The sequence below is a fragment of the Neovison vison genome, chromosome 9, assembly GCF_020171115.1.
Source record: "Neovison vison isolate M4711 chromosome 9, ASM_NN_V1, whole genome shotgun sequence".
NCBI lineage: Eukaryota > Metazoa > Chordata > Mammalia > Carnivora > Mustelidae > Neogale > Neogale vison.
Window position 1 is genome coordinate 101315144 of NC_058099.1, and position 21546 is coordinate 101336689.

The 21546-nt window shown below is 57.4% G+C and overlaps 1 protein-coding gene across 2 annotated transcripts in view; it reads right to left on the bottom strand.

Annotated features, from left to right (window-relative positions):
• Window positions 1–21546, bottom strand: part of ROR2 (receptor tyrosine kinase like orphan receptor 2) — a 152749-nt gene that overhangs the window by 29871 nt on the left and 101332 nt on the right. For both annotated transcript variants that reach the window (XM_044266106.1, XM_044266108.1), the window contains exon 2: window positions 7067–7144. In XM_044266106.1, the coding sequence (XP_044122041.1) occupies window positions 7067–7144 (78 nt within the window). The remainder of the gene's footprint in view (window positions 1–7066; window positions 7145–21546) is intronic.

A 21546-nucleotide genomic window follows, 5' to 3' on the forward strand; every position in this document is an offset into this window, starting at 1 on the left:
CCTCAGTGCACTTCACTGCTTTTAATTCCCTCTTTTAATCTCCAGCTGTGCACCCTCCGCTCCTTGACCTGCCCATCAATTTTCTCAGTTCTCTGACTACAATTTTTTATTTCTAGAAGGTCTGTTTGGTTTTCAAACCCACCACGGCCTTTTCTTCCTTTATTTTTAATCCTTCTGGCTTCCTTGTTTACTCGCTCACCACTCATCCCAAGCCTCTCCAACTGTGCTTTGTAATTTTCCACTGTAGGGCTGGTTTTCCTGCGGGAACCCCTTCAGGACTGGGTTCCTGCAACAGGCAGTGCCAAATTTTCACGTTTCATGTTTTCTAGGGCCTGGGATTCCCCGAGAACTTTCCTGAGTTTCCTGAGGTGTGGGTCCGAGTGTGATTCCTCATGGTAGTGGCTTCTGCGCTTGCCCCTTTGAGCCAAGGTTCAGGCGAGGGCTGTAGTCTGTGGGTCTCCTAGCTTGTTGCCAAAGGCTCACCTACCACACTCAGCTCTCTGCACCTCCTGGATTCCCTCCAGTTTGACCCTGAAATCCAAGACTCCTGCTGCAGCTGAGCCTTCCAGAACAGCCTCTGTAGCAGAATGATCATTCAGAGGCCTTATTGAGGGAGTATGAAGAGGAAATTCTTTCATTTTCCTAAAGGCAAATTTGATTTTTGTTGTGATTCCTATTTCTTCTGATTGAAGGAAACGTAATACCTCTGATTCCACGTGAAATCGTAACATGCAGGGATTTGTTTATTCATGTGATCTCAGCTAGCATTTTCCCCCTCCTGGGTATTCTTTCTAATGAGCATTTACACTCAGGGCCGGGGGAACAGGTGGGGGGTCTTCCAGCATCTGGAGAATCTGATGCACCCGCAGAACCCCATTGCCCACCCCCACTTTTGTCAAGGTGCCCAGACTTCCTGGTGCTCCTCCTCCTCTGGAGTCCAGGGATCCACCCAGAGCCCCATGGGGACGCTGTCTTTCGTGGCCGGGGAGCCCATGCCGTGAGCAGTGACACCTGCAGGAGACAATTCTTTGTCTCCGATGAACGAAACCACGGGACGTTTTCCCAGGCTGCAGACAGAGCGGAACCACCTCCAGCTGATCCTGCCCAAGGCTGTCACAACTCTGCCTCCTGTCTCTTCCTGGCCCCTGGGCATTCCTCCTCCTTGCTCTCTCTCTGCAAGCTCATCTAAGCAGTGACCTCTTTTACTCATTCTTATGGAGCATTTGTATGTAATTTAAGTGGGACGGTGGCCACGTTAGTTTGGTCCACCGCTGTAGCCACCGTTAATTCTCTGGGGCCATAATGAAAGCCAGAAAGAAAGTTCTTTCAAGGTGAAGTACAGTGCTGCCTCGGCCCTCGGCTTTATTCACAGGCACCCATTTAAACTCCCGGCTTCGTTTCTCATTTGTGCAAAATATGCGGTTTGTACTAACTTTTGCTAACCTCTCTTCTAGCTCACAAGGCTCCCTCTGGGTGCGCCCCCAAACTTCTCCGGACACAACTGAACAGCCCAAGTGGGCAAACCCAGACAACCGAGGACCTGGCAGACAGGCCAGCCGGTGCCCCACAGCGGGAGAGGGAGGACAGAAGTCTTCCCGGTCATCGCCAAGAGCGTTTCTCCTGCTGCACAGCACAGTGACTTCTAACAACCATGCCTGCCTCGCAGACAGATCAGCGATTACCGTGTGTGTGTTTTTTTTTTTTAAAGTCCCTGCTGACCGCCCACATGTCCGCGGACTTGGTCAGATTATCGAGGTGTCTGAGGAGTCCCTTGTTCCCCAGGCCATGCTGACTGGTCTGGGAAGGAGACAAGGAAAGCTGTGCGCTCGAGGGGTCACAGGCCGCAGGGCTTTGACTGGGGGGAGATAAAACAGACAACCTGCCTGGCCGGGCAGGTGAGGAGGGGACCCAGAGAGCCCCGCCAGAGCACATAAAGGGCTCTTTTCTAGGGAAAGCATTTATGGGCCAATAAATCAGCCGGGGGCCGGGGCAGTGGGTCACTCCGGCTCAGACGTCCCCGCTGAGCTGTCTAGTGGTCTGCGCAGAACCGCGCGGATGGGGGCAGCCGCGTGGGTGGACGAGCGGAGGAGCCGCGGGGCAGGAGCGAGAGCAGGAATGACGGGCACGAGAGAACGTGGGGAAACAGGAGCAAAGGAAGCGTGAGGTCCCGAGAGAAGTGCGTGCAAACGTCTGCACGTTCGGGGGAGGGGTCCGTCCTGTCACGCGGTGAACTGTGTCCCCAGTGATGTGTTGGGGCCTAATTCCCGGAACCTGAGAATGTGCCCTTATTTGGAAGCAGCGTCGCGGCAGATGTAATCACATTAAGACGAGGTCATGTGGTGGGTCCTCGTCCAAGCGCTCACGTCCCTATCAGAAGAGGGACCTGGGGGCTTAGACACACAGAGGAGACTGTGGGACAACAGGGGCAGAGATGTGAGAGACGCAGCCACGAGCCCGGGAAGCCCACGCCTGGTGGACATCTGGCCTCCAGAGCTGGGAGACCGATTTCTGTGGCTCGAAACACGCTGTCTGTGGTTGCTGGGTACGAGAGCCCTGGGAAGCTCCAGCAGAGGGTAGGGACAGAGGAAGAAGGAGCCGGGGCGACAGGCCAACACCTCCCCAAGGTTCTCTCCCAACACTGTGCAGTCTGGCCACGTCCTGGACGGTCCACCCAGCTCTGTGGCTCCTGGTGACGGGAAGGAGCGAGGCAGATCCGTCAGTGCCCCCCACCACCCCGGGGAGCGGCGATGGACTCCGAGCCCTTGACCCTGTGTCTGCAACAGGGCTGAGCTCCCAACGTCGCCCGTCCGCTCGGCGCCCCCACGCCTGCGGCAAACTCCGGGGACCGTCACATGCTCACATCGGCAGTCCCAGAAACGCACCCAGCACACACGTCAGCAATCCCTGCGTCCTCCAGGAGTCGGGAACCCGAGGCTCGGGCGGCAGAGCCAGGGGCCTCATCCACGCCAACACGGAGCTCGGCTGACGGCGCCTCACGCCGCGCATGGCAGGGGCGGCCCGGTGGGTAAGGGTGGACGCTGCCCCGTGACTCCGGAGCCCCTGGGGACAGAGCCCGTGGCTGTGCTGGGAGAGGCCCGGCCGCACCGCCCTTGGGGTCTCAGACGCGATCCACTTCCCACAAACCTTCCAAAGCACTGATTTTACCAGACCCGAGACGTGTCACAGATGCTTAAAATACAGCCTTGGACGCAAGAGCGAACGGCCGCCGGCCGGAGGCACCTTTGCCGAGTGACAGACGGCCCTCCGTGTCCCCCGTGTGTCTGCGCAGCTGGAAGACGGGCTCCTGGCGAACACCACCCGGCGCTGAGGCAGCACTTTTCCTGGAGCCGCGGGCCGGCTGCAGGCCTGTGGGGACGGGCCTGGCACGCGGGGATTTCAGGCCGACTCGTCAGCTGTAAGTCACCGTGTCTGTCGTGTTTATTTCCTACGCAGGCTTTCTGCTCAGCGATCTGTCTCAGGACCGGCCCCCGACCCTACATACGCGACGCGCTCTCTGGGGTGCAGGGGACCCGAGCACAGACGCCGTCTACGCTCGGACCTCGTGCCCAGATCCGAGTCTGCTCGGAGGACGCACTGCGGTTCTCCCTCCGAGGCCCGGCCCAGCGGCCGTCTTTATCCGCCGGAGGGTCTAGAGAGGGGGGAGGGGTGGGGCCCGCACAAACGCCGACCGGAGTAAGGAAGTGGCTCCTACGGGCCGTCCAGCTGTTCTGAACTTTCTGTACGGTTTCAGCCGAAAGGGCCAAGCAAGGACGCTCCCCGGAGTGGCACAGAAAAGCACGGGGATTAGTGAGCCTGGCACAGCCAGGCCGACTCCTGTCACTGAGCGAAGCAGGAGGCCGGGGGAGCAGAGAGAAGGGCAGAGTGAGTGTCTCTTTGTGCAGCAGCCACAACCCGAGAAGAAATAACGTCACAGGAAGGAGCCAGAGAACAGGGCCATAAGGGAATGACTGGGGTCCCTGAGGCTCCCCATGGCCGTTCTCGGGGATCCCGTCCCCAAGGGGTTGCTGAGGTCCAGTCACCGGGAACCCGGGTTGATGCTGACAGTCACACCTGCCACCCAGCACACGCGTCCTGCCTCTGCTGCCTGGTGGGCACCGCACACTGAGACCCCGTCCCTCCGACGACTGCGGGCACTGGGCACGCTGTCCCGTCACAGTGTGCGCACACACACACACACACAGACACACGTGTACACACAGAGGCACGCAAACATTCAAGCACACAGACGCACGCACACGTGCAAGAATACATACTGAGCACACGCGCGGGCACAGACACACAGAGACACACGCGCACACACGCGTGCAAGAACACCTGAGACACACGCACACACACACACACACACACGCGCGCCCACACACCTCCACATGCTCCTGCTTCACCAGGGAGCCCGCGCAGACGGTGCTCCTGTGCTCTGGAGAAGGGAACGCAAGCTTCCAGATGCCTCCGAGCCGGAGACGGGAAGCAGCCCGGTTTTCCCACAAAACAGACCGGAGGCCATCGAATCCCAACTCAGCAGACGGCGTGACAAAGTATGCAGCTGTGGGCTTGAGAAATTGCTCGAATACCAAAAAGGAGGACCAAGAAAACCACCCAAGGCACAGACCCGACTTCTCCGTGTTTGGAGCCGGTGGCCCGGAGGGAGTAAGTCCTGTGAGCACCTCCCACGGGCACTTCCACGCCTCGGCCAGCAAGGGAGGGAGGGTGTGGTCCCTCCAGGGGACCTGCGGGACCTCCCACCCCGCGGCCGCCTCTGCCCCCCACGCTGCTGGCAGCACAGCTGGGTCTGGGCGGTGCCCCCCCCCCAGTCCCTCTGTCCCTGCGGACCCAGGCCGGGCCCCTGGAGGCCTGCACTCTGCACCTGGCGGGGGGCGGGGGCCGCTGCAAACGCGGCTCCCCGAGGAGCACTGCTGTCTGCGGCTGAGTCACGCAGGACGGACGGGCTCGCAGGGGTGTGTCCAGCCTCCTCAGCCGGTGCCACCTCCCTCCTATCTTCCCCTTCACTCTCTCCTGCTGCCCCTTCCACGGTCCCGCCATCACTCTCCAGGCCACCAGGGCGATCGTCTCAGAGCGGGATCTGGCGACACCGTGCCCCAGGCCAGAATCTTGCACGGTGGAGAACGGCGCTCCCCAGAATAAAACAGAACATTCTTCTGCCACCTGGAGAGCTGTGTGTCCTCCCCTGGGCTGCCCAACACAACTTTCTGTGGTGAGGGAATGTTCTAGATCTGTGCCATGACTGCGTGAGCCACATGTGGCCACTGACCACTTGAAATGCAGCTCAGAGGACTGAGGAGCTGGAATCTTAATTCTGTTTTAATTGATTTAAATTTAAAGACCCGCACGTGCCTGATGGCCTTGGTACTGGGCCATGTAGGTTTAGCCCCTGCTCACCCTGGTGACCTACGCTAGCTACCCCAAGACAATGAGTTGTCTTGACCTCAGGGCCTTTGCACGGGCGCTGCCAAGGCCCAGGAACCCCCCTCCTTGCCCGTCAGCTCTTCAGCTCTCAGAGTAACATCCTGTCCTTTGCCAGGACGCCCCCCCTTCCTTCCAGCTGACCGCATCCCCGTCTATTCCTCTGAGCCGCTCTGTCAAGGACTCAGGATGCTGACTCCCCAGCATGGAAACCTCAGGAGGCAGCGACCACACACAATGCTGCTGGACTTCTGGGGTCCCCAGCATGTGCCTGGGCCTCACACAGCAGCTGGTACGGAGGGCCCGACACGGAATATGTGTGGGCCATCTGGACCGTGGGCTAAGTCAGCCTTTTGAGAAATGATTTTAGAATCAAAACCACCAAAACGCTCTTCCTTCTTAAGAAATGTTGCCCGAGACCCAGCATCCAGAGCACAGGCCGTGCTCCCCAGGGACGTGTCCCTGTCCTGATGGAGGCCTGCCCTACGAGGACCCTGGGTCCCTGTGAGGTCACAGCGAGGTCTACGCACCATCGCCATCAACGGAGCAGGGAGCCCGGTGCCCTCGATTCAGCCAAGTGACCCCTCAGCTCACCACATGCGCTGGTGAGCGTTCCGGAGCCAGGAGGGAGGTGAGCGCCCCTGTGACCCCGGAAGCCCCTCGGGACTTGCAGGGATGCGTCAGCCCCTAGACTAAAGCCAGCAGACATGAGTCCCAGCTGCTCGACGCTCAGAGGACCCCACCGTGGACACGTGGAGGAAAACACCTTCCTTCAGGGTCATGGGAGCCTCGAATGTGCAGGCCCTAAGAAATTACGATGGTTTTCTGGTCTTCGAATAATTGGAGGGTTAGCAGAACTAAACCGAATGTTTCAATAGACAGGCGTCAGGCTTTGAACCGACTCTCCCCAAACCGCGTATCTCAGGGCCTAGAGCCCCCTGGGGGGTGGCCTTTGACGGTGGACGTTTGGGGGCGTTAGGTCACGGAGCACCCACAAGGGGGATCGGCACCCCGACAGGGAGAGCAGCCCTCTGTCCGCCGCGTGGACGGCAGGAACGCGCCCATCACAGGCCCCGCAGACAGGCCTCCCCAGACCCGACCCTGCTGGACCCCCGCTGCCAGGACTCTGGGGAGCGAGTTCCCGTTGAGGCGCCCGCCCAGGTGCGGGGTCTCGTCACGGCGGCTGGGCTGAGATGGTGACCTCAGACGACTCAGGGACGGAGGGTGCAGCAGGAGGGGGGCCGCCCACCGGCCGCCCGCCCCGTCGGGGTGACGAGTGACCCCAGGAAGCCCACCCGTCAGCAGGGGACAGCGGCCAGGCCACGTGTCCAGCCCCTCAGGCTCTGCTCGGGCCCACGGAGCTCCCCACGAGGCCCCTGCCTCCCTCCAGCGGCCACCCGCCCCCTCTGTGCCCTGTCCCCGGCCACCGTCACCTTCCAGCCGGCTCTAACGGCAGCGCAGCGGCAGGCGGGCCACCACCCCTGCTGATAGGCCGGCGCCGGCTCCCGGGTGCCCCGGCCCGGGTCCGCAGCCGCCCCTCCGGGACAGGTGCCCGCCGCGGGGGTCTTTCTCGTGGGATCCCGAGGACGCTCTCGGACACCTGCCCCCCGAGCTCCTCACAGTTTACCTTTCAGAGTTGGGAGGGGGCCGTCCGGTCCGTCCAGTTGTCCCAAAGCGTCGCTCGGGTCGGGAGCCTCCGGGTCCCCTGGGCAGAAGAGCACAGCAGGACGTCAGTGAGAGCTCAGGGCAAGGCCTTTCCTCGGCTTCCGAGCAGACGCAACCGTGTCCCAGCCCAGCTGCCCACGGTCTCCAGAGCACCTGCAGGCACGGGCCCTGCGCCAACTCCCGGAAGGCTCCTGCAGCGTGGGGTGTGGGACGGAAGCACCAGGGAGCCCCGGGCGGCAGAGCGCGGACACTTGGCTGCCCGTGCCGATGAAGTGTGGGAGCCGACGCCGCGCCCCATGCAGGGCGGGGACAGGCTGGAGCCCCGGTGGGCGAGACAAAGCCCCGCTGCAGCCCGTCTGCAGGCCGCCCCCCGGACATCGGCCCCGCAGCTCCGAATCCACCCCGAACCGCAGAGCCTCCCAGCCCGCTCCTTCCGCTCCCGGCTCCCGGGTCTGCTCGCGGAGGATGGAGCCACGGCGGTGAGGACTGAAGTGTCTCATCCTGCAGCGCCAGCGGCCCACCCCGTAGGGACGGGGTCCCAGGAGCGACGCCCCCAAACTCACCCACACCCCGCGCAGGTGCGGGTCTGGTCTGCTGAACTGGCAGCACCGCACGAGGAGGTGGGCGCCCATCCCCGGTCCTGGGGGAAAGCAGGGTGGGCACGACGCAGGCCGGCCCCACGTCCCTGTGTGGCTCCTGTCCCTCCGCTTTCCGACTGTCACCTGGAAGCCGGGCCTCGACCCGGTCCCTCCAGTCGGGGGCAGGGCAGGGTGGGGGAGAGCCGGTGACGTCAGGGGTGGCTGTGACAACCCAGCCCGACGGACCCGGGTTGGTGGCGTCAAAGCCGACCAGTGAGGGAACGTCCACGCCGAGCATCGCCTGGTTTAGAAAACAGGAGATCCTGCCCAGGGACACACGGACGAAGCTGATGGAAACAGCCGGACGCGGAAGGACTGACCCACGGCTGACAAGGTCCCCAGCGTCGTCAAGCTCACAGGCAGATGGGGCGCCCCAGGGCCGGGGGTGGGCGGGAGCCAGCGTTCAGTGGGGGCGGGTTCATCCGGGGGAGACCCACGGAGCAGCTCTCGGAGTGGACAGCGGCGGTCACAGCAGTGGCTGGGATGGGAAGCCCTGGGTCGTGTGCGTCTACCACCGTGGGTTTAAAAACGTCCACAGGAGACGGTTTATGATTCGATGGGGCCGCCTCACTGTGTGTCTCAAATAGAAACGAGAGCGGACAAAGCAGCAGACCCTCCAGGCCGCTCTCAAGGTGAAGCCTTGCTCTAGGCAGCTGAGCTTGGAAATACGAGCCAAATACGAGCTTGGGGACAGGTGACAGGTGGCAGCACAGGCCCCCATTTCCAGATTCCAAAGGGTCTCTCCTGCCCCCCAGAAGGCTTGCAAACACCCCAAACACAAGCCAAAACCAACTAAATGGCCACAAAAACTCTCCCCCAAACCCATCAAAATGTCACTATTATGTATCTGGCAAAGCCACAGGAGCACGGAAACCATCGCTGGTGTCAGGTCGGCGTGATTATTAGCCCCTTATTATTATTAATATTTTTTAACGTTTAGAGAAAGGAGAACACCTAATATGAGTCCAATTTCAACGAGGCTGGTTTAATACAAGGATACGTGACATGCCTAGTTTGGTTCCTGTCAAAATTACCCTTTAATGCCTGGAAGCAGAGACCCGATGCAGAGGCCAAGCACACAGGAACTGCACGGATCGGGGGTGAGAACGATGACCTGGCCCAGGCCTGTGACGGACGGACCACACCCGTGATGGAAGGCTTAACACAAGGGGAGACGGGGATGCACCACATGGGACCTCGTGACCCCCCATGGCTCCCTACTACCCTCCGTGGAGAGCACAGGGGAAACGAGTCCACGTCCCGTCCCACGGTCCCTGCCCACCACCAACACTCTCCGGTGAAGAAGGGCGGGGAGAGCCGACCTCCAGCGCCCTCACATTGCTGACGCCTGACTCGGCCCGAAGACAGGCAGGAGTGCGGGAGGCTCAGGACCGCGGGGCCGGAGACCCGCTAGGTTGCATCTAAGCCGCGCAAAGACGCAGCGGCAGCCAGACAGCTCGGACAGAAGTCACTTGGGAGAAGCTGGGTTTTGAGCTGGATCCGGCCTTCATCGCCAGGCATGGGGTTACCGGCTCTGAACCGGGAACTCGGGGCGTCCCCTTGGCCGGGCTGAACCAGCCGCCGTCTGCAGGGTGACCCAACACCGAGATTCACCAACGGTGTCTGGTGATGCTTGGTAAGTCGTCGGGGTTTTGGGGCGGAGGGTGGAGCCCAGCCTGCCCTGAGGCGGGGAAATGCGTGGAAACCACAAACCAGCCCCGGTCCCACGGAATACCCCTGGGCCGGCTCGCAGCATGGGCCTCGGATGGGGCACCGGGACTCGCCCTGTCGGAGGAGGAATCTGTCTCCGCAGAGCGGGGACACGGCGTGTTCCGTTCGCAGGTTCCTCTCCACGGAGACGCGGGCGCGCTCATTAGTGGCGGAGACACCATTAGGCAAAATTTACTAATGAAGCTCGACCCACGCTCTGGGACTGGGGTCCAGGCCGCCTTCCTGTTTGGGTCCACGTCGCTCAGAACGTTCTGTTACTCACACTCCCCACCCACTCATCTCTACCTGTGATCGGAATCAGGAACGCTTGCTGTGATTTAATTGATGGACTCCCGGCATATCTAGACAACTTCAAAGCAGGGCTGCTGTTTAATTAGTGGGGGCAGTTTATTCACCAAAGCCTGACGCTCTTGGATGTGGCATCCTCGTGAAAAGGTGTAATTTCCAGGATCTGAGAAAAACCGCAGTCAGGCCCAGAAAACCCCCAGCCTGGAGGGCTGACTGTGCAGCAGGCCAGGGGCCTCCGCAAGGGCAGACACATCTCCCAGAGACAACTCAGACGGCCCGTCCGCTCGCAACGGGAAACACCGACCACGCGTTCCAGAACCATCCCTCGGCTCAGCCGACACGTGCAGCGAGAAGCCGCGTGATACCGGAGATGCCAGGGCCACAGGAAAGAAACTAACTACTGGGAAGGAGCTGAGGGGAGGAAGCCCCCAGAGGGGCGTCCATCCGTCTGCGCACCCGGCCAGACAAGGCCAGTCACTAGGAAAGAGACCCCGCAATGTCGGCGCTGGGGAGGACGGCGGTGAAAACGTCGCGCCGTGCGTCTTCACGGAGCGAGAACACCACCGGGCGGTGAGGCGAGCCAGGGCCTCGGCGCTGGGGGTCCTAACGGTCTCTACTGTCTGACTTTCACCCAGGCTAACGCCGGGTGGAGTAAGTGCCGGCCCGTGCCTCCCTCAAGGGCTGGCCCAGCCCTGCTTTGTGGACTCGATCAACTCCAGCCACCTGACACAGCCAGCACGGACCGTCCCCAACTTAACTCTGCTTTGATTGCGCTTGGACAGCAAACATGTCAAAGCCCCCAGTGAGCCAAGTGTAGACGCGGCTCCCCCTTCCCGGGCACTGCCTGAAGCGAGAGCTTTCTCCCCTCAGGGTCTCGGATGGCCCCCAGGGCCGCCAACAAAGGCCGCACGGTCAGGCCTGGTGAGCCTGTGGCTGAGTCGGGTTGTTCATCCACCTTCTCTCCTCCCGACACCTAGAGCCTCTGGCCGCGGCAGGGGTGGTGAGACCAGCTGCTGCCCCGTCCACTGTGAGGCCACGCCCGGGCCCCGCTTCCCCGCGGGGCCGCCCGTCACTGGCCCAACACGGCCGAGAAAGGGCAAACAGAAACGCGGGGTGTGCACTGCTCGTGAGTTCTCGGTCTCCACTTTGTTCCGTGGAAACTCTTGAATTACTACTGTTCCTACACCAAGGTTTTTGGCTCAAATCCCTAGATTTATTTAAAGGTAAAGGAGAAAGAGATACTTTTTTTTTTTTTTTTAAAGAAGGACCCTTATCGGGAAGAGAACGGAGTCGGGCGCGATCCCACGTCAGCAGGAGAGGCTACCCTCTCGGTGCCCAAGGGTGGGGTTGACAGGCCCGGCCCTCCCCACACTGCAGCTGGGACCCAGGGCTGCGAGACCCCTGGGCTGACGGGCACGGGTGGCCGTCAGCAGGCTCCGTCCAGCGTCTCTGTGTCCCCGTGGCCTCGTCCTGCTGCCCTTTTGCAAGTAGGTCATTCGTCAGCAGGGATGGCCTCAAGCTCGTGGAAACAAACAGCAAACGGGGGTGGATGTTTGCTCTAATCAAGGTGGTGACATGGACTTTTTTTTAAGTCGCTTCTGGATGAGTTTGCTGGTGGGGACGCGCTGCAGCCTGGTGGCTTAAGGCCGGGGACTCCAGTGTGAGCAGGGCTGGTTTCTCCGGCGGGTCGCCCCCCACCCCGGCCCCGGTGCAGCCAGCCATGCCCCCTCAGCGGCCCTCCCTGCCGCTGCCCTCCCTGTGCACACCGGTGTCCTGATCTCTTCGTATAAGGACCCAGGCACACTGGATCAGGGCCCAGCACAAGGACCTCGTCTACACTTGATGACTCCCACAGAGACTCCGTCCAAACAAGGTCACACTCGGAGATGCTTCGGGGAGCCGGTTCAGCCCGCAGCAGGGGTGTTGTTTGTCGGCAGGGCTGCCTTAGAAGGAATGCCGACTTGAAAGCTGCGTTTGCAAGTGCGCGGTGCAGACAGACAGACCTCCGCCAGACAGACGAAGCCGGGGTTTGGACCCACACAGAGTTGCGGCCGAGGGAACCACGCACAGCCCACGAGGGATTTGAGCACCCTGACTCTGTCCTTTGGACGTCCTCTTTGTCGTAGAGAAGATGTCCTATGGCTGCATCTAATGGACATCCATCGGGACGGAGCTGTCCTCCGAGCTCTGTGTCCTGAGGTTTCCAGCGGCGGCCGGGACACCTTCGGAGCCTGACCACCCAGGTCCCCGCTCTCACGCTGCTTACTTCCGTCAGCACCACTGTCCCCGCAGAGCAGCAGGCAGGGCTGCAGGGAGCATGCGCGGGCAGCCGCAGCCCAGCACGGGCCTGCTGCCCCAGTTTCCACACGTCCGTCCTCACGGCCCCTTCCTGGGAGCGCTGCGTCCGGACCCTCGCCTGTATCGGTCTCCCGTGCCGCTGTGTCCTCCGACCTGGTCCCCGCACGCTACAGCCTCGGATCCTGCAAACCTGCTCTCTTCTTGTCACCTCGGTCCCTTTCAGGGCCCAGCGAGTCCCCAAAATGTACCTTTGTAGCTCAGACCACCCTCGGACAGTCAGCGCCAGAGGCCCGAGGACCCCCTCACCGCGGATGCACGCATCACGAGGCTTGTCCGGACACGAGCCCAGCTTCCGTCCACAGACCGCTCCCCTGCGGCCGCCCCTCCCAGACTCGGACGCTGTCCCTCCACCGGCGAGCGCCGCGGCCTGGCTCTCCGGCTTCCTGCCCCAGCACCTTCTGCCTCCGACCCGTCACGGAAGGTCACTCGCTCTGTCTCCAGCAGGCACTGGGATCTGATGCCCCCAGCGCCTCAGGGCTCATGCCCAGTCCTGGTGGCCCTCGGCACTGCGGGGTCAGGCGACAGCCCCGGGACAGGCTCCGCGGGACCCTCCCCCCACAGCGGTCACACGGGCCTCTAGTAGGAGCGTCCCACACCGTCCTCTGGGGCAGGGGAGGTGGAGTCGAGAGCGTGAGGCCGAGCGGAAGAAGCCGGACATGGGGAGCCTGGCTTGTCGGATCCCCCCCGCCAAGTTCAGCATGAGACAGAGGCACCTGTGCTGACGGGGGGTCAGCATGACCTTTGGGGGTGACAGCCAGCGGGAGCAGGACACAGGTTTCTGAGGTCGCCAGTGTGGCCAGTGGGACTTTTATCCACGGGTCACCTACAGAGCTCACCGTGGTTCTTCCGGCAGCATCTCTCCTGTGACGCTCCCACCTTGAGCGGGGACCACGCTGACCTCCTCTCACGCGGCCGACACACTTCTGCACACGACACACACAACCCTGCCGCCCAGCCTGCTTCCCGTCGTCCTTCCGAGAAACCACATACTCCTCTGTCTGCCCCTTCTCCCTCTGTCTGTCTGCTCTAGCCCAGCAGCCGTTCATCTGGCAAATGAGTGAGGTTCCTGTGCTCGACACCTTCCAGCGCCTCCCCTCCTGGGCGGAGCAGCCCACGCCCTTCGTCCGGCCCCTCCACGCGCACGCACACGCACACGCACACGCACACGCACACGCAGACTCCTGAACTCGCCTCGGCAACAGATCCGGCCCCTTCTCCGTCTGGGGTCTGCGTCTGTTCCGCCCCCTGCCCGTCCCTCACCCCTTCCTCCTTCCGCCCCAGCAACGACCCCCCCGCACACCTCACTGAAAACACGTGAGCCTCATGCCGCCTGCCCGGCCCCGGCCGCATCTCTCTCCGGAGCAGCATGTCCGACCCACGTCAGCAAAGCGGGTCCCCAACGGCAGGCTCGGGGTGACACCTGCATGCGGGACCTCGAACCCAGGGTTAGAGGCCATGTGAGGAGAACCCAGACGCCGGCCGTGCCGCGGGCCCGTCGTGCTCGTGGTCTGGTGTCCCCGAGTTTCGGCCCCAGCATGGAGGCTGGTCACACCTGCTCCAGCTGCGCTCGGGACTCCACGCCGGCGCAAGCTCCTGGCCGCATGTCCTCCTCTCAGGCAGGTAATGGGGTCATAGTCCAGGCCTGGCCCCTGCTCCTCCACACTGCGTGTGAGCACGTCCCTGCGCAGCTGTCCTCAGACCAGACAGTCCTCCACGTGCCCCCAGGAGCTCGGAGGGGTCCACGATCCTCTCTCCCCCACACGCCCTTCTGAGCGTGCATGCGCGCCTTTACATGGCCACGTGCCGCTCCACCACAAGCCGCCGGCTGCCGGCACCACCCCCTGCGGCAGGTGCACCCTAGCGCACTCTAAGTGAGGGACTCCAGGCCCCCCGGCAACACGCGGTAGATCCGGCTTGCAGAACAGCGGCCTGAGGATCTACATGAACTCACTCTGCCTCCAACACAACCAACACCAAGCAGCTCAGGGCTCAGAGACGTCACCCAAGCCACAGAACGAACTGAAAGTTCATCCATCCAAGAGAAAGGACCGAGCCTCAGAGAGACAGTGGGCTGCGCCCGTTTGCCGTGCGCTTTGATGGTTGGGAGAGCCGATGCTCTAAAGCAACGTGGAGGCCATTGGACAGCAATGGCGGTTTGGACTTGAGGCACCCAGGAGAGGCTCTAGGTCTGCCTCTGCTGGGCTGGGGCAGGGTCCTAGGGAGGCAGCAGGGCATGGCGCCACTGCGATAGGACCGGACACCAGCAAACTGCCTCTTGCTGACTCCAATGGAAGCAAACACGAACACGGCCCTGAATATACGAGGAAATTCAGACCCAGAGGACCACAGGGAACGTGAACAGGTCTGATGTATTTCTAGGGTCAACAGTGCTACACACACATGGAAGGCCAGGCGCTTGCCCCAGGAAGACCAGGAAGGAGAAGACGCTGGCCCCTCGCCGCTGGTGCCATCAAGAACAGTGAAGGCTGAGGTTGGACCGATGTCCATTCACAAGACCCCCTTGTGCAAGGTTCAAGACGCACAGCGAGGTACGCGAGGAAACCTGACAAGTGCCTGGCTAACTGCACAGTGGTCCCGACCGACACATGAATCTGAGGAACCCAGGCTTGAAAATTAAGTGACCTTAGTTTGTGTTCTTATCACACCAACAAAAACAATAACAGTAATAAGAACAGTAAGTGGAGACTTCTGGAGGTGATGAGTATGTGTACGGCACAGGCAGTGGTGATGGTTTCATGAGCATATACTTACCTCCAAGCTTATCACGTGGTGTACATTATATCTGCATTATACCAAATGCCAACCATACCTCAATAAAGTGGTTTAGAAAGAAAAGAAGAACTCAAAAAGAATGACGGACAACTTAGCGGACACCCATCACAGGAAACAGAGAACCCATAGAATTAGTAAAGCAAAGCCACTAAGCAAACAAACAGCAATAAGAAATACACCATCAAAAACCAAAACCAAAAACAAAAATAAAACCACAGCAGCAAAAAGAAATCCCAATGGGTAGAGGGGTCTGCTACTAGAGTTGCTAAAATATTATCTAAAATGTCCAGTTTTTAACAAAGAATCACAAAGACATGCAACAAATAAAATCAGAAAGTGTGTGACGTGCACAGGAAGAAACACCCCACCGAGAACATCCCTGAGGGGACCAAAATGTTATAAATACGTTCAAAAACTAAAGAAAACTACATCTAAAGAATCAAAGGGTATTACAACAAAATTTTCTCACCAAATAGGGAGTATCAATTAAATAATAAATGAAAAGAATCCAATCCTAAATCCTACAGTGGAAAGAACAACTGAAGGTCACCAGGTAGGCTCCGCAGCAGATCTGGGCTGCAGAGGAAGGAATGCATGAACTAGAAGACAGTTCACTACCTGTACTGGAAGAGAGATGACCTACCCAGAAGAGGAGAAAATGGAAAGAATAAAGAAAAATAACAGAATCTAAGAGAGAAGGAAAAGGCAGAAAACATATTTGAAGAAATGATGACCAAACACTTGGCAAACTTGATAAAAAGTATGGATTGATGCACTGAAGAAAATCATGGAACTCTATGTGGGACAACCTCTGAGACATCAACTAGACACACCACAGACAACCGTGAAAAGCAAACACAGAGTCTTAAAAGCAGCAGCAGAAGTGACTCGTCATGTATGACATGTGGGACGACATATTAACAGTGTTGAGGGAAGAAAGAGACCGTCAGCCAAGAATTCTGTATCCGCTAACCTCTTCTTCAAAAATGCATAATTTAGTGGGTGCCTGGGTGGCTCAGTGGATTAAGCTGCTGCCTTCGGTTCAGGTCATGATCTCAGGGTCCTGGGATCGAGTCCCGCATCGGGCTCTCTGCTCAGCAGGGAGCCTGCTTCCCTCTCTCTCTCTCTGCCTGCGTCTCCGTCTACTTGTGATTTCTCTCTGTCAAATAAATAAATAAAATCTTTAAAAAAATGCATAATTTAGGACACGACCAACTGAGCAAAATATGGGGAAATTTGTCATTAGCGGAATGCTCTATAAGAAATGGAAAGGGGGGTATTTGAGATGAAATGAAAGGACACTGGAAGGAATCCTAATTCACACAGAAAAACAAAGCAGTACCAGTAAGGGAGCTACACAGGGGCTATGAAAGTTAGTATAAACGTATTTTCTCAGTAACACTTTACTTCTGCCATTCATTTTACAAGGCTACTGCATAAAACTGTAATTATCAAATTGTGTTGATAGACTTGAAACATATGAAGATATAATTTGTGCAGCACTAAGAGTTAAGAGAGAAGAAGAAGGAACAGCAACATATTGGAGCAAAGTATTTGTTACCAGTATTAAGTTAGCATTAATCTGAGTTAGGTTTCTTTAAAGTGAGGTAATAATAATAAACTTCACGCAACCACTGGGAAAATAATTTTTTAATTACATTTATGAAAAATAAAATAAAGAAATTTTGAAATCACACTAGGAACTATCTATTTAACACAAAAAAGGGCAGGAATCAAGGAATAGAGGAACAGGAAAGAGTGACACATAGAAAACAAATAGCAAAATGACATCAGTAAAACCTGTCTTATCATTAACTAATTAAAGCCAAGTGGGTTAAAAGGACAAATCAAAAACAACAGAGACTGGCAGAAAGGATTTAAAAATTATCCATCTTTATGTTGTCTATAAAAGACACTTCGTATTCAAGAACACAAACAGCTGAAAAGAAATATGAAACACTCAGCAATCCTAAGAAAGCTGTAAAGGCTTATGTACGTCTCAAGCAAAATAAACTTAAGACATGAATCATTACTAGAAACAAAGGACATTTTACAGTGACAAGAAGGTGAAGCTGATCTATTTTAAATGTATATGCACCTAACAACACAGCCCCAAAAACACAAAGCAGAAACTTACAGCAATGGAAAAAAAAAAAAGTAGCTAAGTCAGTAATACTAACTGGAGATTTCAATAACCCACTTTCGGTAATGGATGTAAGAACTGGGCAGGCCAGCAGGGGAACAGAAAACTTAAATGGCGCCGTCCGCCGACCGTAACTAGCACATTAGAACATTCCACCCCTCCAGCAAGAGACACATTCTTCTCGGGCTTACAGACAATGTGTTCCCGGACAACCATGTTCTAGGTAGTAAAATAAGATTTAATAAACTTAAAGGGAATCAAGCCATGCAAACTATGTTCTCTAACAACAGAATATAATTAGAAATCAGTAACAGAAGGAAATTTGAGAATTCACAAATATGCAGAAATTAAACAAAACATTTCTAAGTAACTAATGAGTCAGAGAATATACCACAGGGAGGTTATAAAATACTTTGACAGGCATGAAGGGATGCACATTTAACAGAACTTAAGTTGTACAATTAAGGTAGGGCTTAGAGGGAAAGTTCTAGTGTTGTATTTAAAAAGATCTCGGGTGCCTAGACAGCTCGGTTGGTCAGGTCAGGTCATGATCTCCAGGTCCTGGAATCGAACCCCGTGCCGGGTGCCCTGCTCAGCAGGAGTCTACTTCTCCCTCTCCCCTAACCCCTGCTTATGTTCGCTCTCCCTCAAATGAATAAATAAAATCTTTTTTAAAAAAAATCTCAAATCTATAACATAACCTTACACCTTAAGGACTTAAAAAAAGAAAGGCAAACTTTTATAAACTTAAAAAAAGAGCAAACTTATAAAAAGAAGAGCAAACCGAAGCTAGCAAAAGAGAAGAAAGAATAAAGATAGGGCAGAGACAAATAAAACAAAGAAATGACAGAGAAAATCAATGAAACAAAAAGCTGGTTCTTTGAAAAGATCCCCCAAACTGAGAAAGCTGTGGCTCGGGTGACCAAGAGAAAAGGAGACTCAAATCATTGGGGGTCAGAAGTGAAAGAGGGGCCATTACCACCGAATGAAAAGAAACAGAAAGGACTGTAACAGTGTGAATCATCGTGGGCCAACGCGTTAGTAACGCAGACGGGATGGACGCAGTCCTACAGGAACACAGCTACCGAGGCCGACTCCCGAAGAAACGGGAAGGTCCTAACGGGTCTGCAGCACGTGAAGGCACCGAGCCAGCGGCCAGAAGACTTCCCAGGAAGCAAAGCCCAGCACCAGATGACCTCTCTGGTGAATTCTACCAAATGTTTGGACAAGAATTAACACCAATAACTTCACAGACCCTTCAGAAATATATAAATAAGAGAGAGGACACGTTCCAACACGTTGTAGGAGGCCAGTACACCCGGACACCAACACACTCCCCGGGGCTTGCGGCACAGAGCAAAGGTGCACACGAGGCAGACGGGCACAAAGACAGACCCCAGAGCGAGCAGCACACGGGCAGAGCCCACGGCGCCCCGTGGCCTCCCAGGCCACGGCCGGGCACGCAGAGGCGCGGCGACCTAGAGGGGGGGGAGCTCGGTGGGAAACGCACCCGCGTGCAGACTCGGAGGAAACGGCGTGTTTGAATCATGTAGCGGACTCAGACACGTTCTTTTAAATTAAAAAAACCAAAAACAAAAAACATAAAAACTAGCCAAGTTTTTTAGGCAGAACAAAATAATTCACCTCGGAAATCTATAATTACTGAAATTCTCTAGTTTTTAAAGAATGTTAACATTTCGGGGCTTCTCGGGGGCTCAGGCGGTTAAATGTCCACCTTCGGCTCAGGTTGTGATCCCAGGGTCCTGGGATCCGGTCCCGCGTCGGGCTCCCTGCTCAGCGGGGAGCCCACTTCTCCCTCTCCCCCTGCTTGTGCTTTCTCTCTCTCTCTCTGTCTCTCTGTCAAATAGATACATAAAATCTTAAAAAAAAAAAAAAAGAGCTGAACGACTTCGTGAAACTATGTAACTCAAAGTGCCCCCCGCCCAGCAACATGTAGCCCGTGGTCCGAGCTCCCTGCTGCTCCGCCTCCTGCGTTGTAAACAGCCGGAAACAGTCCCCACATTTACTTCCCAAACACCGTGCACCACCGTCTTTCCACAGCGAGTGCCACGGCAGAGGGTCTCATTCGTTCCATGGAAAGGGCAGGGGCTGGCGACAGCGACGCAAACGTGTGCATTTCACAGGCACGACCCTGCACGGTTCGCACCGTCACTGAGTCACCGTACGCCCGATGTGGTGCCGACCGTAATAATGCACGGAGTTCCCAGTTATCTTGTTTTCTGTGAGTTCATGTCTCTGTCTTGTCTGCGCTTCTCCTTTTAAATCATTTGCCGAAGGAATTAAGCTGGCAATCCTATTACCGCACACTGCCTCCTCCACGCTGGAGTAAAAAAGGACATTTTTCAGGTCATTGTTTTTACCTAAGTGGGACTCTTAAACTCATAAATCACGGTTGTTTCAAAGTTTTCTTTGAGGCTTTTTTATTTTCACAGCCAGAAGCCCTAAACGAATCCATCACGGAGCAATGTCACGGGTAATTACCGCGGGGCTGACTCGCCTGCTCCGTCCCTCCGGGCGGCAGGTGTGCTCTCCGCCTCGTGTCCGAAAGCACCTCTGCCGCAGCAGCCCCAGGGCTCCGGGCACCCTCCCCGTCATCACCACGGAAACGCGCCACCGTGCGATGCGGGACACCCAGCCAGCGTGCATGCGTGTCTGCGCCTGGGACTCAGATGGTCCCTGAGGCTTCGTCCTCAGGATTTGAGGCTTTTGGCACTCACAAGCAGTTAGATTTGGAATAAAAAGGAACCAGATGAAAAGAACAAAAGGGCTAGCGTCCCTGGACACACGAGAGTTGGCATCTCTGGACACACGGGGGCTGACATCCCTGGAGACACGGGGGCTGGCATCTCGGGACACAAGGGGCGCTGTCTCTGTCCCCGGTCCCATTCCCCTTCCGGCCTCCCAGGGGGACCCTTCCTTGCCCCACTGTCTCAATGGGCAGGGGGGATTCTGCACCCCACCCCGACGTCCAGCAGTGCCGGAGACATCTGTGACAGGGAGACCAGGTGGGGCACGGTGGGACCCGTCACGCACGTTCAATATGCAGGAAAACCCCCATCAAGGGTAATTACTGGGCCCCATAAGTCAACACCGTGAGGCCGAGAAACGGCTCCAGTCCACCGTGTGTTTCCCTGCCTGCTCTTAGTCCCGAACAGCAAGTCTGAGCGCTGAACAAAGCTTAGACACCATCTCACGCATCATCTGCACTCCTGCCTCATCCTTCTCCAACTTCAGAAGTGCCCTCTCCGCCTCTCCGACTCCTTAAACGCCAAGTGGGAGCGAGGGGCCCTTCCTCCCCGGGTCTCCTTGACTCTTGAACCTCCTGTGCTTTGCTTTACATTCTCTCCACGGGTTTGAACCGTTTGAAGAAACACGCACCCTACATGATCGCGAGAAGGACTCGTGCTTTCGTAGGCCGGTGGCTTCTCGTCCTAATGCAAGTGCAACCAGGAAAGGGAAGGGAGACAGCACCAGGGCTGGCTCGGGGAGGAGCGAGGGAACGGGGTTGGGGCTCCCAGCACCCACGCGGCCAGGCAGACACACAGCTCCAGACCTGCACGCCCTTCCCCACTCGCTCCCACGTCTAGTCCACTAAGCCACAGTAAAGTTCACCGCCGTGTTTCCAAAGAGACCCGCTATTTATGCAAACAAGCGGTGTTCCACGTGTGCCGGCTTCCAGACAGCAAGGAGCTCACAGTGGGCCCCGGCCGTGCTTTCAGGATTTACCAAAACAGATGCCGAGTCTCACACCACAGGAAAGTCGAGGGACGGAAGGCCTGGAGGACCCCGGCCCTGGAGGGTAGAGTTTTGCATCAACGGGGATGTCAGACCGAGTCACTCTGGCAGTGGGAAGCGCCTATGAAGGCAGCGGGATGGGCCCCACACCACCTGGCTTTCCTTCGCACCCTCATCCTTACAGCGTGGACTTTACAAGCAGAGACGCCAACGAGCCCGTGACGGGGGCTGAGCCGTCCTTTCTGCACAAGAACTGGCCAAGACCTACGATTTGCAGGGCACAGGGCGTGACGATTCTCCTCCGGGGTTCTGTTTGGACCTAACTCACCCCAGGCCTTGTGCTAAAAACACAGTCAAAAGGGAAGAACCCAACACCACCTGGACGGCAGTCCTCAAGGGGGACCCGCGCGAGGACCCGTGGGGCGTGAGTTCTCAGCGGGAACAGAAGCGGGAGTGCTGGCCAGCGCGGCGAGAAGAGGCAGCCTCCGCTCAGGAAAGTCGCCCGGAGGGGCAAAGAGCCCGCACCTGTGCAGTCTGTCAGCAGTGACGGTCCCTGAGGGCCCACGGCAGCAGCCGTGCATGGAAAGTGGGCGTGAGGGCCGCTGCCGTCTGTCCAGCATCCCTGGGGCCATCTCACCTGCCTCTGCCACCCAGCCCTGAACGACGAGCACACACGCGCACACACACACACGGACAGAACAAAACCGCCCGGGACGCCTCGGTGGCTCAGTTGGT